At 34.7% G+C, this 18,792-nt stretch overlaps 1 protein-coding gene and 1 pseudogene across 1 annotated transcript; both read left to right on the top strand.

The window, feature by feature from the left end:
• LOC139900912 (RCC1 domain-containing protein RUG3, mitochondrial-like) overlaps window positions 1–8,043 on the top strand; it is a 29,617-nt pseudogene extending 21,574 nt beyond the window's left edge.
• A 2,443-nt stretch (window positions 8,044–10,486) lies between these two features.
• On the top strand, window positions 10,487–14,381 carry LOC139897322 (uncharacterized). The gene is made up of 4 exons (XM_071880019.1): window positions 10,487–10,565; window positions 11,832–12,038; window positions 12,311–13,204; window positions 14,265–14,381. The coding sequence occupies exons 2-4, from the start codon at window positions 11,875–11,877 to the stop codon at window positions 14,365–14,367; spliced, it is 1,161 nt and encodes a 386-aa protein (XP_071736120.1). The 5' UTR covers window positions 10,487–10,565; window positions 11,832–11,874; the 3' UTR covers window positions 14,368–14,381.
• The last annotated feature ends 4,411 nt before the right edge of the window (window positions 14,382–18,792 follow it).

The raw sequence follows: 18,792 nt of genomic DNA, 5'->3' as shown, positions 1-18,792 counted from the left end.
AAGTTCATCGGGGTTGGAATTAGATTTCTCTATTTTTATGCCCTTTCCCTTATTATTTTCTTTTGCCTTTTTAAATTCAGTTGGGGTAATTTCTATAACATCATCGGAATTCTCGTCGAAATCCGATTCATCGGAGAATTGGTAATCCTCCCAATATTTTGCTTCCTTGGCGGAAACACCATTGACCATAATTAACTTTGGTCGGTTGGTTGAGGATTTTCTTTTACTTAACCGTTTTATTATTTCCCCCACCGGTTCTATTTCTTCATCCGGTTCCGATTCTTCTTCCGGTTCCGATTCTTCTTCCGGTTCCGACTCTTCTTCCGGTTCCTCTTCGGGAACTTGTGAATCAGTCCACGAATCATTCCAATTTACATTTGACTCTTCATTATTATTATGTGAGTCAATGGGACTTGTTCTAGAGGTAGACATCTATCACATAATATCAAACGCGTTAAGAGATTAATATATCACATAATATTCACATGTTAAAAATATATAGTTTCCAACAAAATTTGTTAAGCAATCATTTTTCAAGTAAACACGGTCGAAGTCCAGACTCACTAATGCATCCTAACAAACTCGATAAGACACACTAATGCAAAATTCTGGTTCTCTAATACCAACGCTCGGATACCAACTGAAATGTCCCGTTCTTATTGATTAAAAACGTTCCATATTAATTGATTTCGTTGCGAGGTTTTGACCTCTATATGAGACGTTTTTCAAAGACTGCATTCATTTTTAAAACAAACCATAACCTTTATTTCATAAATAAAGGTTTAAAAAGCTTTACGTAGATTATCAAATAATGATAATCTAAAATATCCTGTTTACACACGACCATTACATAATGGTTTACAATACAAATATGTTACATCGAAATCAGTTTCTTGAATGCAGTTTTTACACAATATCATACAAACATGGACTCCAAATCTTGTCCTTATTTTAGTATGCAACAGCGGAAGCTCTTAATATTCACCTGAGAATAAACATGCTTTAAACGTCAACAAAAATGTTGGTGAGTTATAGGTTTAACCTATATATATCAAATCGTAACAATAGACCACAAGATTTCATATTTCAATACACATCCCATACATAGAGATAAAAATCATTCATATGGTGAACACCTGGTAAACGACATTAACAAGATGCATATATAAGAATATCCCCATCATTCCGGGACACCCTTCGGATATGATATAAATTTCGAAGTACTAAAGCATCCGGTACTTTGGATGGGGTTTGTTAGGCCCAATAGATCTATCTTTAGGATTCGCGTCAATTAGGGTGTCTGTTCCCTAATTCTTAGATTACCAGACTTAATAAAAAGGGGCATATTCGATTTCGATAATTCAACCATAGAATGTAGTTTCACGTACTTGTGTCTATTTTGTAAATCATTTATAAAACCTGCATGTATTCTCATCCCAAAAATATTAGATTTTAAAAGTGGGACTATAACTCACTTTCACAGATTTTTACTTCGTCGGGAAGTAAGACTTGGCCACTGGTTGATTCACGAACCTATAACAATATATACATATATATCAAAGTATGTTCAAAATATATTTACAACACTTTTAATATATTTTGATGTTTTAAGTTTATTAAGTCAGCTGTCCTCGTTAGTAACCTACAACTATTTGTCCACAGTTAGATGTACAGAAATAAATCGATAAATATTATCTTGAATCAATCCACGACCCAGTGTATACGTATCTCAGTATTGATCACAACTCAAACTATATATATTTTGGAATCAACCTCAACCCTGTATAGCTAACTTCAACATTCACATATAGAGTGTCTATGGTTGTTCCGAAATATATATAGATGTGTCGACATGATAGGTCGAAACATTGTATACGTGTCTATGGTATCTCAAGATTACATAATATATAATACAAATTGATTAAGTTATGGTTGGAATAGATTTGTTACTAATTTTCACGTAGCTAAAATGAGAAAAATTATCCAATCTTGTTTTACCCATAACTTCTTCATTTTAAATCCGTTTTGAGTGAATCAAATTGCTATGGTTTCATATTGAACTCTATTTTATGAATCTAAATAGAAAAGTATAGGTTTATAGTCGGAAAAATAAGTTACAAGTCGTTTTTGTAAAGGTAGTCATTTCAGTCGAAAGAACGACGTCTAGATGACCATTTTAGAAAACATACTTCCACTTTGAGTTTAATCATAATTTTTGGATATAGTTTCATGTTCATAATAAAAATCATTTTCTCAGAATAACAACTTTAAAATCAAAGTTTATCATAGTTTTTAATTAACTAACCCAAAACAGCCCGCGGTGTTACTACGACGGCGTAAATCCGGTTTTACGGTGTTTTTCGTGTTTCCAGGTTTTAAATCATTAAGTTAGCATATCATATAGATATAGAACATGTGTTTAGTTGATTTTAAAAGTCAAGTTAGAAGGATTAACTTTTGTTTGCGAACAAGTTTAGAATTAACTAAACTATGTTCTAGTGATTACAAGTTTAAACCTTCGAATAAGATAGCTTTATATGTATGAATCGAATGATGTTATGAACATCATTACTACCTTAAGTTCCTTGGATAAACCTACTGGAAAAGAGAAAAATGGATCTAGCTTCAATGGATCCTTGTATGGCTCGAAGTTCTTGAAGCAGAATCATGACACGAAAACAAGTTCAAGTAAGATCATCACTTGAAATAAGATTGTTATAGTTATAGAAATTGAACCAAAGTTTGAATATGATTATTACCTTGTATTAGAATGATAACCTACTGTAAGAAACAAAGATTTCTTGAGGTTGGATGATCACCTTACAAGATTGGAAGTGAGCTAGCAAACTTGAAAGTATTCTTGATTTTATGAAACTAGAACTTTTGGAATTTATGAAGAACACTTAGAACATGAAGATAGAACTTGAGAGAGATCAATTAGATGAAGAAAATTGAAGAATGAAAGTGTTTGTAGGTGTTTTTGGTCGTTGGTGTATGGATTAGATATAAAGGATATGTAATTTTGTTTTCATGTAAATAAGTCATGAATGATTACTCATATTTTTGTAATTTTATGAGATATTTCATGCTAGTTGCCAAATGATGGTTCCCACATGTGTTAGGTGACTCACATGGGCTGCTAAGAGCTGATCATTGGAGTGTATATACCAATAGTACATACATCTAAAAGCTGTGTATTGTACGAGTACGAATACGGGTGCATACGAGTAGAATTGTTGATGAAACTGAACGAGGATGTAATTGTAAGCATTTTTGTTAAGTAGAAGTATTTTTATAAGTGTATTTAAGTCTTTCAAAAGTGTATAAATACATATTAAAACACTACATGTATATACATTTTAACTGAGTCGTTAAGTCATCGTTAGTCGTTACATGTAAGTGTTGTTTTGAAACCTTTAGGTTAACGATCTTGTTAAATGTTGTTAACCCAATGTTTATAATATCAAATGAGATTTTAAATTATTATATTATCATGATATTATCATGTATGAATATCTCTTAATATGATATATATATATTAAATGTCTTTACAACGATAATCGTTACATATATGTCTCGTTTAAAAATCATTAAGTTAGTAGTCTTGTTTTTACATATGTAGTTCATTGTTAATATACTTAATGATATGTTTACTTATCATAGTATCATGTTAACTATATATATATCCATATATATGTCATCATATAGTTTTTACAAGTTTTAACGTTCGTGAATCACCGGTCAACTTGGGTGGTCAATTGTCTATATGAAACATATTTCAATTAATCAAGTCTTAACAAGTTTGATTACTTAACATGTTGGAAACATTTAATCATGTAAATATCAATCTCAATTAATATATATAAACATGGAAAAGTTCGGGTCACTACACATTGTGTAGTTTGGAACTTAAACTTTTTGGTGGTCGAAACTCGTAAATTGTATTAAACTCGTAAAACGGCCGATGTGGGCCCCGCCTGTAAAACATTGATTTTATATTTGAAACAAGTTAGTTTTACATATTTGGATGTATGGTAAAAAAGCGTTTAGTCTAAAAGTGTCGGAAACTAGTCTATCTTTTTCACATTTAGAGACTTTCCGGACAGTCCACTTTGGCGCGCCGCGCCCCTACATGGCGCGCCGCGCGGGTATGCTGCCCAGGAAATTTTTTTTTATTTTGTATTTTCGCGTGGTTTGGTCGAGGGTTGGTTTGGGTTGTTACAGACTACATTTTTGTATTGATTGAAATTCTTATTCAGTTTACATTTGATAAGTGTTTTTATACACAAAAAATACAACAGCCATTTCTATTAGAGGTTAGGCTCCAAATCTCATTTTGGAACTCCTTTATCAAAATAGGAAATATGCTTGTGATTGTAGCCGTTGCCTCATGCTTTGTGCTCAGGTTTATGTTGCCTTTTACTTATGGAAATGATGAAGTTAACTTTACTTCTGATCCAAAGTCAAACTTCCATTTCCAGAAATGATCCCTTTTTGGTTCTGTATTCTAACACTTCCCCTCAAGTTGAATAGTGGTATTTCCACAATTCAACTTGCCCAATACATCGTTGAGGAGTCTTCGGTTTATAAATTTGCTGGGACTAGCTGCAAGCTAGTCATCAATCGTGTTTAGTCAATTTCCGACTTGAACTTCTTTGATATTCCTCCCGACATGAACCCAATTCAATCTTGAATCTTCACTAGTTCGCTTGGAGTATTCAACTTCCCGACTTGAACCCAGTCCAACTTGGACCTTCACTGATTCGCCAAGGAGTATTCAGTTTTCTAGACATGAACCCGGTCCAACTTGGACCTTTACTGGTTCGCCTAGGATTATTCAGATTCCAAACATGAACTCAGTTCATTATTGAACCTTGTTTGGTTCGCTTAGAATACTTAAGTTTCCTTTTCCTGACATGAACCCAGTTCTACGTAAACCTTGTTTGGTTCGCCTGAAGTGTCTTGCTTTATTCCATTAGATGCTCCGGTGATCAACTCACAGTGTCTTTAGAATTAATCTTCCCCTCACCGTGTGTTGGATATATACCGGAAATATAATAAAAAACAAAGGATAAGTGATGTAATCACATCATCTACTCAATCATTTTTTTTTTCACCAACTCACAAGGTATTAAAATCAAAACGATTTTGAAAATATATATTTTTGTTTTAAAAAACAAAGGACTGTTGGGCAAAAATAAAGACACATCATCATCATTTATAAAAAAAAAACATTTAATCAATTGAACTTGAATGGTCTTTTAATCGAAAAATGTTGAAAAAACGAATTTTTCATAAAACATAAAACTTCCGATTGTTCCCTTGTACGTTGAAAACAATTTGACCATTTTTTGACTAACATGTTAAATAATTGATAAACTGAATTGCAAACCAGTATTTTGAAACAAGTGTGTTTTAAACACGAAATTAGGTTTTATCTTTCTTCCCAACCCGTTAACCCCTTTGGTCCATCACCCCACGTGACACCCTCTGATCTTTTTTGTTTTCTTACGTTTCCCACCCCAACAGTGTATTATGATTTCCAAAAAACCTTTTTCTTTAATCGATGCATATTATCACGCGTACACAGAGTATGGTGTTTATTCAGTTCCCAAAAATTGTTATCCACAAATTCTTTATCATCCCTAAATTGTTTGTTCAATACTTCAACATTATCATCTCTAGATCGAATTTTTGGGGTACTGGTGTTATCTCTAGATATTTTCAGCATACTGATATTATCACTTTCTCTATTTTCTCTAGATGCTGTGAATAAAGAGAAAGGATTTGAGTTTTGTACCGATTTGGTCTTTGGGTGCTGCAACTCCACCGAAACCTTGTTCGGTGATAGTGATGGCAGGTTGTTCATCCACCGTTGCCTTTCTCCCTTCTCCGACGTTCAGGTTGTTGATTTCTTTTCCCTTTTTCCGGTGCCAGGTAAACACCTATGGCCGCCGTTAATTATTTTGATGGTTGGTGGTGGTCACCGTTGTTGGTAGCTCTTGGTTACCGACGGCTGCAAACCCACTCCCTTTTTTTGTTCTAAAGCCGAAATCTAATCACCATGGCAACCCCAACTAATCTTTGTTGTTTGGTTGCTGTTTGATTTTGCTGAGGCTTAATCTGAGCTATTGTCATTTTTGACATGGTAGTTTGATTTTGATGATTCTGAGTTCTCTATGCCCTCTCTTGTGACAGTCATTCATTTGACCTTGTCCTAAGAGTTCATTGGCAGAAAACTTTCAAAAAAACATTAAGCTACCGTCATTTGACATGGCGGCTTAATTTCGGTAAATGATTGAAGCTAAATACGAGTGTCTTGATCCAAGATCGACACCGTTAGCTCTGATACCATGTTAAGAATTGATATGCGGAAGTATGTAATTGTTTATTGAGATTGGATTGAATATTTATTGATCTAAGATGATAAACTGGAAAAAGATAAAGGAGAGCAAAAAAAGCTTTAAGGACTACATTTTTGTATTGATTGAAATTCTTATTCAGTTTACATTTGATAAGTGTTTTTATACACAAAAAATACAACAGCCATTTCTATTAGAGGTTAGGCTCCAAATCTCATTTTGGAACCCCTTTATCAAAATAGGAAATATGCTTGTGATTGTAGCCGTTGCCTCATGCTTTGTGCTCAGATTTATGTTGCCTTTTACTTATGGAAATGATGAAGTTAACTTTACCTCTGATCCAAAGTCAAACTTCCATTTCAGGAAATGGTCCCTTTTTGGTTCTGTATTCTAACATGGGCTTGGTCTTGGTCCTGGTCGTGGTCGAAATGAAGTTGGTGACTTAGTATACTGTCGAAAATGAAAGCGTTACCAGTGCCTGTGGTTTCTGACTTTCTGCTGCATGTGGGGGTTTTCTCACAACAGTTATTACCGATGATGGCCAATTGTGGAGCTGGGGAGGTAAGAACTTGACCCATTTAACGGATGTTCATATGTATTGAATTTGTGGTATATATCTTTACATTGATAACTAGGAGAGTAAAAAGTGATTATTATATATTATGTAGCGAACTCAAACAACAAGCTTGGAAGATGTAATCGAGTGGGTGGTTGGAAACCTCAACCTATACCTAATTTGGAGGGTGTTCGTATTGTTAAAATAGCAAGTGGCGGATATCAATCTCTTGCTTTAACTGGTATGTTAAATGTGGAACTATCCGATTTTTGTTACGGTGGAATTGTAACTTTTGTTATAGAATGCTGATGATGTTGTGTATTTTTAATCTTGAAGATGAAGGTCAAGTTTTATCTTGGGGGTATCGTGGACATGGACAGTTGGGACATTTCTCTACTCAAAATCAGCCTGGTCCGTCGGTTGTTGAGTCTTTAGCGTCTGAGAAAATTGTGGATATTTCTTGTGGAGGTTCTTCATCAGCCGCTGTAACTGGTAAACTTAACTGCATCCCTTTCATCTTGATATAGCATAAAAGCCTACCACTTTATTGCCTAGTAAAATGAGATGAGGTTACACACGGGTTGGGCTAGTTAGGTAACCGGGGTCAACAGGTGTGGACTGACCCATAAACACTTTGTCTCAACAATTAGTTCACAATTACACAAAACATTACTATAACATTAATAATTGTCTAACCCTTTGAATAAAAAAAATGTAGGACGTGGTGTGCATTCCAGATAGCATTTTTGTAGTAATGTTTAGTTCATATGTAATCTTGCGAACTTGTTTAATATTTTTAGTGCATGCTTGTGTACGTTGCTATACAGCTTCTTCAGTTTGTCTACTTAGTCAAACAATATACTAATATATAAAGCATAATTATAGTAAAAATGTTATTGGCGTATGCAGATACCGGTAAGCTGTACATGTGGGGGAATGCGAAGGATGGTCAATTACGGGTCCCCAGGTGTGCCAGAAATACAACCATTTCCAATTGAAGTCAAGTTCCTTATGGATGATGATGATGATGGTTTGGGGCCCCACAATGTTCTTTCAGTAGCCATTGGTGCATCACATGCTCTATGTTTGGTTTCCAGATCAAGTGATTCACGCCCACAAGTCTAGCATCTTCGATCAGTTGACAAAAGCTCGACCCAAATCTTGCTAAATGAGTGTTGGATTTTTCAGTTTGCACCATATATGACATTGGCAGCATTTGCAAACTTGTCCTTAACCCAATTGATAATCTTGTTTTGACTTTCTGCAAAGCACAATCTGGTCTAGAACGGCTTGGGTTATCTGGCTTGGGCCAAATTATCGCCACCTTGCAACGCCGCAAGAAGCCTTGCGACTTACGATGGCATTTTGGAAAATTCGTTTTTTTACGGTGTATCATTATAGTTTGTTCAAAAAATGAGCGTTTTAGCTAGCAACCCTGAAAGAGTAGGAATGAATTATATTATTTGATTCACATTGATGTATCACCCGATATGATTGATGTATAAATCTCTGGATTAATAGCTTCCAAGGAAAACAACCAACATTGTTGATGTTATTATTCTCTTTGGTTAATGTGGAGATTTCGTAACAGTACTGTTTCAAGACAAAACGATTCGGAGGTGTCACATTATAGATGGTATTGTCTCAAATTCTTTATGTTGACTTTCTAATAGACAATGTAAACTTATGCCAAATTGGACTTTATGGTTACATCTCATAGTCCTCCATGTAATTTTCTAGCTTCTAGTAAGTTTGTTATAAAGTTTTCTGTTCAAAAACCCAGACAAAATTTTTTATAACTTTTTACGAGAAACCCCTACTACGAACGGCCACATTGGACCCCCCGCAGCGGGTAAACCTCGGACATCGATAAACTCAGGTGTCACCCCGATGCCGGGTAAAGCACCCTCTAGTCAAGGGTCACTATTAAATTCGTCCATTAACCTCGGACAATGTTAGGAACTAGAACTTATAGAAAAATAAGGTTGGGCTCTCATAAGTTCCTTGAGCTTTGTCTTCCAAATAAACTCGTACAAAAAACTCTAATAACTGATTGAAAAAGTAAACTTGGGAGAAAAAAATAGTTATAGTGGGAGGTGATCCTTACACATCACTTTTTGATCCATGTACACCTAATTTACTATAATATCCTTAATTATATTTAGAATAATATTATAATTTCAATTCTCTAGATTAATTTAGGGATATAATTGTGAGTTTGCGAGATAAAAGTGTACATGAATCAAAAAATGCTATGTGAGGATCACCAACCTATTAGTTTATAAAATAAGAAGTAATATAAATACATGTATCATGAGTTTGCGAAGACATTTTATGTTAATTTACATGTTTATACTTTAATTTCAGATTATTTTGTTCAAACACTAGTTATTTCTAAATAAGTTGTCGTTGTAAACTTTCGACTCTATGACGAGACTCTAAGACCACTTTTAAAGTGTAGGGGTTGTGGGGTTTTAGTATGGCGTGACATTGTTGTGAGAAAGATGGTTGTTATGACCAGTGTTAAGTAAAAGTTGTGAAAAGTTGTGGGTGATGGGCCAAATTATATTATAATTAGTAATAAAATGGAATTAGAATTAATTAATTTAAATTTAAAATGGCAGAGCCAATCAGAATCAATAAAATCTCGTGGTTTACTTCGTGATTTTTCACTCCACACCTTATACAATGCCTGATTTCCACACACCACAACACAATGTTGTGGCCATTGTAACTTCAACGCCTGGTTTCAACGAGTGTTTAACGACTAGTCTAACTGCAAACAAAAAAAAAAATGTGTAAAAGATTTCGTTAAATTCATCTTTTCCTCCACTTCTGAAACGGTCCGGCGAGTTTTGGTGAATCATGAAGTCCTTCCTGTAATTTTCGTCACCCTTAAGCAGCAAAGACATGTACCTGTCTTTTGTGAGAGGTTTCAGTGGTTCGTTGGCTAGGGTATTTGAGAACGTGACTCTCACAAGATCACATTTTTCATTTTCGTTTTCTTTCTTTCCACTGCCGATATGTTCTTGTTGTTGTTGTCGGGGTTATTTTCTTCGATTTTCTGTGCCATGCTCTATTTATTTTCTCACATTTGTCGGAGCTTCTCTTTACCATGGCGTTGTGGACCAGTGGCAGTTTCTTTAGCTTACTCTTGTTGGTTACTTTTTGACCACCGTTCATTTTCAGTTGTCGAGCCCACACCATCAGGTGTGACGCCCGAGGGTTTTAGGGTGATAGTACGGTTACTTGCTTTACAATGGTCGTTTTTTTTTTGGCTTACTCATGGTTGGTTTTTTGGTTATCAAGATGCTATGTCCTTTGATTATATGCGAACTCGTTTAAAATAGATTCAAACTTTTAGATTACATTTTCTTTACACACATGGTATACAGAAAACATCTTAAAATCAAAAAGCATTTTTCACTTGTCATATTTCACAGATATTCCCTTTTTCCCGCCCTTTTTATTTCCCCCAAAATAAAATAAAACCCTAGCCCATTTCTTCACCTTCGCATTTCATCCAAATTAGGAATTCACAATTTCTATCTCTAATCCTTATATAATTCATACTTCGTTCTCAATCGATTTCTTCAATTATTTGCTGTCAGATTACAGTTAAGAGGATTTCAGCTCACAGGATTCAAGTAAGAATTTATAACTTAAAATCGACAATTAATTGTAAAGTTTCAATTTTGTGATTATCAATTGTTTGTTAGTAGTTCTTTGAAATGTTTAAACCGCATGTAACCACCTGCCTCCTGGAAGATAAAAACACAGCTACATTTTGATTTTATAAAGTAAAATTAAAATTGATTTCTTCCTGTGTTTCTCATGTATTCATTCATAATATAATAATATATTCGTTATGTAGAAATTTGTTTGATAATGTTTTTTGTTTTTGTTAGTAGATCAATTAGAAGATTACAGTTAACAACAGTTGGTATTTTTTTCGGAATGTATCTATCACAGTTTATGCTTAACTTATGTTAGAGAATACACAATCATACCATTAACCAAGAATTAATAACAGTTTTCAGATGATTGCAATATTTTTTATGATTTCAATATCACAGTTTATGCTTAACTTATGTTAGAGTTTGCTTTGACTAGTAATTAGTTGATCACTTAAGTATGTTATTGTTATGAACCCACCCTTGTGGTCCAGTGGTTCACCCATTTGCACTTGTGCATTGGGATGAGGGTGGGGAGGTCTCAAGTTCGAGTCCCTCCCCTTAAAAATACTCGTGGGATTTGTTTCCTGAAAGCTGAATTGCCATGGGGAAGGTTTTACCGACCCGTATTCAGGACTCATGTCCGACCGCCTGCCCCTCGGGATGGTATAAGGTTCGGATCCCTGTAATGCGGTTCGGGTTTCCTGCCCGAAAGCGCGCGCGTGCGTGGCAAATGATAGTATTCGATGCCAACAACTTGCCTTTCAAAAAAAAAATGCTATTGTTATTTACACTACTCTTAGATCATAAGTTTCCCACATTGGATTGATATTCTTACAGAGTATTAATTTTAGAAGTGATTAGACAGAATGTTTGACATAATAATCTTATGCTTCGATGGTTCTTGCATTACGTTTGTGTTCCTGTTCAGGCGGCTCAGCATGCTAGACCACCACTATGGCAACCTGAAAAGATTTGTCACCGCTTTTTTGTTATTGTGAAACACTCATCTGTAACTGGTTAAGGTTTACATCAAGTCGACACTTGAATGTATGACTTATTGAAACACCACCTGAGATTAGCTTAGGCGGGTTAAAGGGAAGCTCTTAGGTCATAAACATCGTGGAACATTATTGCTGAATGTAGTATCTAAGTAGCGTTCTGACTTTGCGGAAACATACAAAACTAAAAGATAACCCAAATGGGATTGTCCTGTAATGATAATTTTGAGATTTTCAGGTTTCTACATTGAAGATCGAAGATAAACCTAATAATCCAAAAGATGGGCAAGACTGAATCTGCCTGCACAAAAGGAGCCGAAGCAGTCCTAAAAGTTCCCTCAAACTCATCAATCCCAATATCTTATCATCCTCTTTATGGTCCTCATGATGACATACTTCTTCTTGAGCTTGATGAGAAGCTTCTTCCTGATGTCATCAACCAAAGGTAGTAACTTTAACTGGTTTTCCTGCCTTTTCTTTTGTCTAACTTGGTCAAACTTGGCAAACTTGGTGAAACTCGGTCAAACATGATCAAACTCGGTGAAAATATGGTCAAACTCGGCCAAAACTCAGAAAATTGGTCAAAACTTGTTCAAAAGCAGTCAAGTTTAACTTGGTCAACATTCGAGTACTCCCCGATTAGCGATTTTTGCAACCTTTCTATTATCCTTTATCATTATTATTATGTTGACCTGTTAAATTTACGTCTATTCTCAGAGTTAGCTTACGTGGACAGCCAGATGAAGACGCAGTTCTCTGTACACAGTCAAAAACTTATGCCATTAAGTTTGTTGGAACTTCAAATTCTGTTTTTCTTGTCCCCCCTTCAGACCAATTTACAGTAAACGAGAATTCACATGATTGCGATGAAAAAGGTACCGACAGTAATGCACGATTTGCATCTATTCTTAAGGTGGCACCTGGAACCATGGAGCTTGTTGAAGTAGCCCCGAGAATCGACAAACTCAAATCGCTTCTTTTAGAAAATCCATACAAGTTTGATGAAGACACTGAGATGTATGATACTGGTTTGTATCGATGGGTTGACCTTATTGACCGGGTTCAAGCGAGTGACGAAGAATTAAGGTCTGCACTTCAGGTTCTTTCGGCTGTTGAAATAAACGGGTATTGGAGAAATATTGATGAGAATTACATGGGTCAAATAGTCAACACGCTTGTTAATAACGCGATAATAAACGAGTGGCCTTTGAGTGCACTTAATGAAGATGAGGCTGTGGAATCATTGGTAAATGATGGATTCCCACGTGTTATTGCACACCATTGTTTGGAAGTTTATGGTAGCAAAACAAATGGCGGTGTTTGGGAATTGGATAACCGACGGGTTTGTGTGCATTTTGCGAGGCGGATATTAGCGTTTGGGAAGATGAAAATGGAGAGTTTTATGGAGGAATGGATCGGTAAAGTTCCTAGTGGGATGAAGGTGAGTTTGGACATGTTGGAAGGGGAAGTTTTGGTTGAAAAACTTGGAATACAGTCTTGGATTTACAGTTTTAGTGTTTCTTCTCTGCCATCGGACCCTGCAAATCGTTTTGCCAGGCTATTTCAAGAACGGGCCAAATGGGACTGGAAGGATCTACACCCTTATATCAGGTGTTAAATATGTTTCTTTGGGTAATTTTATTGCTTTCTTATAAATTAGATATTCGTTATTTATGTTTTGACTAATTTTGATGAGATAGGTTGGGTCAATGGGTTGGGTTATGCATTAAACCAGATTGGGATTGAAACACACTATTTACTAGTTTGAGTCCTGGGGTAGACCAAAGAAAACATATTTTTCAATCTGTTTATTTTTTGTTTAAATTTTGACACTAGTAGTCAATCCATCCATTAAATATGTTTGTAAACATTATGATCACAATAATAATATAAGTTTTTGTATCAAACAATTTGGAAGGTTGTATGCTAAATAAACTTTGACAACTTTAACCTCTTTGACTCTTTTGGTCCATTTGACCCGTAATCTTTTTGGCTTAATCTCTTATATGCCACCCCTAATTTTGATTTATAAGTTTTGAGTGATCCAATTTTTAACTTAAAATTGATGTCGATATATGAACTTCCATGGAAATTCAATAGTATAATAAATTGCAAAATAGGTACTATTGATTGTGTTAACTCATATAACACAATTTTGTAGTGAGATGCAGTGGTGGAGCTTGAATAGATTTTAGGGGGTGAAAATTATGTAAATGTGAAGCATAAACGGGTAAATGAATAATGTTTTCCTTGTTCATGCTATTCGGGAAAGGGATTATTTTCACTCAAATGCACGCGATCTAATTGAGTTATTTTGATGACTGTTTTGCGCTTTTCCATGGCATACTAAGATATACGGGTAGTGAGGTTTGAACATGAGAACTCTTGTGAAGTAAATTGTTGATATATGCGAATTCTGTGAGCCTTCAACATTTTTTTTTTCATATGGACTCTGATTTAGTTAATTCAAAAGCCAGACATTCGTAAAGGGCTATATATTTCACTACTTGCTCAATTTTAGGGGGCGACGACCCCTCCTAGACCCTTAAAATTTCCACCCTCTGTGAGATATCATAGATTTTGGACAAAGAAAGTTTTGAAATCATTTGTTTTCTTGGAATGTAGTTAGGATAATTACTGTTACTAACGCTTGATTTTGTGTTTACTATAGGGATCTTAGTGTTCCAGGACTGACTTCAGATGGTTTACTCCTTAAGTACACTAGAAGGACTCAGCCTACTGCAGATTCTGAGCCTGTTTTTACTGCAAGATGATGATGGGTCATGGTTCTTATATCAAAGCTACATGTGTTTAGTATAATCTTTCTTATAGCAAACATAACTAGTTATATGTTAATGTGACACTATATATGTGCTGGTGCAGACTCAAGTTGTAATGGCTACTAATTTTATGAAATTCCTTGCGTGTTTGTCATGATTAAAGATATTAATGTTTGGATTTTGTTTTCACGCTTTAAAGAGCTGTTGTTTTAGAATCAAACGTAAACCACAAATTCTCTCTTTCACGTATGAAATTTTTAAACTAGGGTTCTTCATCAATTTGAGTTAAATGTTGGAAGCTCGTAGATGATGGCAAGAGGTGCACAATCGGTAGCAATTGCGATTCTTTAACGAGATTCACATGTGGTTATTGGAACCTTTTTTGTTCTGCTCATTGTTAGTCTGATGAGTTTAATTGCATGTATGGTTAAATTAAATTGCAACTTACAAGGATGCTGTTGATACCTATTTACTGCTAGCGGCTAATAAGTATTAGTACAGGTCTAGAACTACTTAACGTGATGGGGTGGATGGCTGATTCATGTTTACCCTCGGGACGGATCCCTGCAGACCTGGATCACGGTCTAAAACCGTGGGGTGGCTTTATCAATCTTTGCAGAGCCAAACTATGAGTTGATCCGTCTAGCGCTTTGCGGCAAAGTCTTCAGGTTCTAGAGTGAGAAAGTCTAGTGTGAGAGAAAGTGTGTTATCTGTCACAAGTCCAGTTCTCTTAAAAGTGATGCCCCAGGTGGCCTATTTATAGGCACGAGTGCTTCGCAATGTTCGAAGACAGGTGTCACTCTGCCATTGAATGTTTTATGCGAAAAGTGTGTAACCGACTTTGTTCTTTACGGTGACATGACATATGTGTTGCTCGTGTGTTCTTTATAGGGCCTAGGCATAAATAACAGCCTTCAGAGCTTACGCATAACGCTGGACGGCTTGCTTTTGTAATTAAAATGTTTTCCTGAACAGAATACGTTGAACGAATATATATTAAAAATTGTTAAAAATACTATTTTATGTCTTTTAAGCGTTTTTTCCAGTTTATATTGACCTTTTCATGCGTGCAAACCAAGGGGCGCACCATTAGATGCCATAGCCTAAGGTAGCTTTGTAAATGCGTAATGGTGAAAACCTTCTAGATTGTGGAGAAAGATGCACAAGTCACGATATAAAGACAAAATTACACGGATGGTAGTTGATGTTTACTCTAAGTTTCACGAATTGTCCTAAAGTTCAAATTTTACATGGATGAGCATGATGTTTGCATTTGTTGCACATTTGGTGATACTGACGGTCGTGAGTTCACCTCTGTTGACTTGTATCACATGACTAGCTTACGAGGGTATTTATTCGAGTTTTTTATTTTGTATTTCAAGGAAAAAAATCCATCCTTTTTAATTTCATTTCACACATTTTCCTCTTCTCTTTGATTTCAAATCACGACCTAAAGCAACCCCAAAATGTGGAATCGTTTTCAATCCAGTCGAGCAATGGTGCACAATTTATACCAGTTACTAAGGGTTGAAGATAACTTTGATTTACAAGCATTGGAATGATTTTACTATAAGTTAATAGGGGTTTATGAACTGATTAATTTTATGTAGATCTCTCTTATTTCAACTTTTTTTTTTGAACGGCGATTTTTTGGCATCAGTAGATCATTTCTTTCAACGACCCTCATCATTTGCACGTAACACACACGTTCGGGCGAAAACCCGAACCCGATCGACGGTATCCGGGAACACATCCATTCGGGCAGTGTTCTAGAGTAGAGGTTCGTGAACGAATCCGGTAAAAATTCCCTATAGGGTCAATATATACCACTATTATTGGAGTTCAATTGTTTTAAAGAAAATCATGTCATCCCTATGGATCGAACTCATGACCTCTCCCTATCACATGACACAAAGTATATGGAGAGAACCGTTGAGCTATGCCCCGTAAGTTCAACTTTTATTTCAACTTTTATTCTGTCCACTAGTGTTATTACTTTGACCAGCTCCACTTTCTTTTTTACCTTTCCCTTTATCGGATGTATCATGTGCATTAATTCTCTCACCAACTTTTTTCCATCCATTTAATCGATCATCTTCAAAAATTGGTATTGAACCCCTACATCTTGTTCTAAACGATTTAAAGTATTGGCTACAAAAAATACTTGTCTTCTAGTCTCAATTGCATGTAGTTGGATATAATCTCATGCTTCCATTTTTTATACCAAACTTATGTCCTAGATTAAAGGAGGTAGAACCAACACTCGATTCAGATTCATTTTCAAGTCCATCATTGTTATAACTTCTAAATCAATCAAATCATCAGTGGTGTCATTTTCCGTGATTTTATCTTTAGCATTACTCATGAACTCAATATCTTTATCAATAATAAGTCATTCATATCCACATTAACATCTAATATATCATTATCCTTATCACAAACAAAATCACTATTATCACTTTCGGATTGATCATCAACATCTTCATTATTATTATTAACATGTTCTGTATTTTTTGCTTCAACACTAATTTGAGTCATGTTCACATCGTTTGGTTATGCTTGAATAACATCCCTATCTTGAGTCATATTTAACCACTTGATCCAGCTTCATCATCCAAACTATCCCAATTCCATTCCAATTGCAATTTTTTCCTAATTGGACGTGTACCTTTACTCAAATTACTTTGTGCATGTACATCATCAGTCTCAATTTTCTCTATAACTATCGTATTTTTAGGAGGACTAAAAAAGCATCCAAATTGGTTAATTCTAGTTCCAGGTACAAACTAATTTCCTTATGATTTTCCACATATTGTCTTAGATAATTTACGTCAGTATCATTTCCAAAAGCACATAACCCATAATCCAAAAAAGTTCAAGGTCTAGAAAAATGATAATACATTCTTCTCCTACCATCATATCCTAAGTCATCAACCATATCATAAACAATTAGAATAGAGAATGTGTCACTTTCAATAAGGTCGAGATAGAAATCCTACCATTAATGTATTCACCCTTTGGAGCATTGCTAATAGTTCCACCATGGTGTAATTTGATATTGAAAAAAATCCTTATTTTGATTCAACAAATTATAACTTAGGTTAGAAAAAATGTGAACTCGAATCTACATAAATATAATCAGTTCATAAAACTCTATTAAATTACCGTAAAATAGTTCCAATGCTCAGTGGCGGAGCTTGAACAGTTGTTTTGGAGGGGCCGAACATGACATATTATATCGAGATACCAACTAATATTAGTGAAGAATATTAATTTTGAGTATTTTGGTGATATCTTCGAGAAGAAATGGCCTCTCCGGAACCAATGGCTCTTAATTTCAAGTAAGAATCAACATGAAATTTACATGATTAAGTGTTTTCAACATTTTAAGCAATCAAACTTGTTAAGACTTGATTAAGTGAAATAGGTTTCATATAGACAATTGACCACCCAAGTTGACCGGTGATTCACGAACGTTAAAACTTGTAAAAACTATACGATGACATATATATGGTTATATATATAGTTAACATGATTTTATTATAAGTATGTATCTCATTAGGTATTTTAACAATGAGTTATATACATAAAAATGAGACTATTAATTTAAGAAACTCGAAAACGATATATATAACGATTATCGTTATAACAACGTCTTACTAGGTACATATGAATCATATTAAGATATTGATACACTTGGTTAATTATGTTAAATGATAAGTAAATATATTATTAAGTGTATTAACAATGAAATACATATGTAAAAATAAGACTACTAACTTAATGATTTCGAAACGAGACATATATGTAACGATTATCGTTGTAACGACATTTAACTGTATATATATCATACTAAGATATATTATATATCATAATATCATGATAATATAACAATTTAACATCTCATTTGTTATAATAAACAATGGGTTAATAACATTCAACAAGATCGTTAACCTAAAGGTTTCAAAACAACATTTACATGTAACGACTAACGATGACTTAACGACTCAGTTAAAATGTATATACATGTAGTGTTTTAATATGTATTCATACACTTTTTAAAGACTTCAAGACACTTATCAAAATACTTCTACTTAACAAAAATGCTTACAATTACATCCTCGTTCAGTTTCATCAACAATTCTACTCGTATGCACCCGTATTCGTACTCGTACAATACACAGCTTTTAGATGTATGTACTATTGGTATATACACTCCAATGATCAGCTCTTAGCAGCCCATGTGAGTCACCTAACACATGTGGGAACCATCATTTGGCAACTAGCATGAAATATCTCATAAAATTACAAAAATATGAGTAATCATTCATGACTTATTTACATGAAAACAAAATTACATATCCTTTATATCTAATCCATACACCAACGACCAAAAACACCTACAAACACTCTCATTCT

This window comes from Rutidosis leptorrhynchoides, chromosome 3, assembly GCF_046630445.1.
Source record: "Rutidosis leptorrhynchoides isolate AG116_Rl617_1_P2 chromosome 3, CSIRO_AGI_Rlap_v1, whole genome shotgun sequence".
Taxonomy (NCBI): domain Eukaryota; kingdom Viridiplantae; phylum Streptophyta; class Magnoliopsida; order Asterales; family Asteraceae; genus Rutidosis; species Rutidosis leptorrhynchoides.
The sequence above is the reverse complement of the archived record's forward strand: the minus strand, read 5'-3'. Positions and strand labels throughout refer to the sequence as shown.

Bases quoted from the DNA above. Each gene is read 5' to 3' on its own strand.
- LOC139897322 (XM_071880019.1), top strand. From the start codon at position 11,875: ATGGGCAAGACTGAATCTGCCTGCACAAAAGGAGCCGAAGCAGTCCTA. The intron at 12,039-12,310 runs GTAGTAACTTTA...GTCTATTCTCAG, and splicing joins CCTGATGTCATCAACCAAAG to AGTTAGCTTACGTGGACAGC. The intron at 13,205-14,264 runs GTGTTAAATATG...TGTTTACTATAG, and splicing joins GATCTACACCCTTATATCAG to GGATCTTAGTGTTCCAGGAC.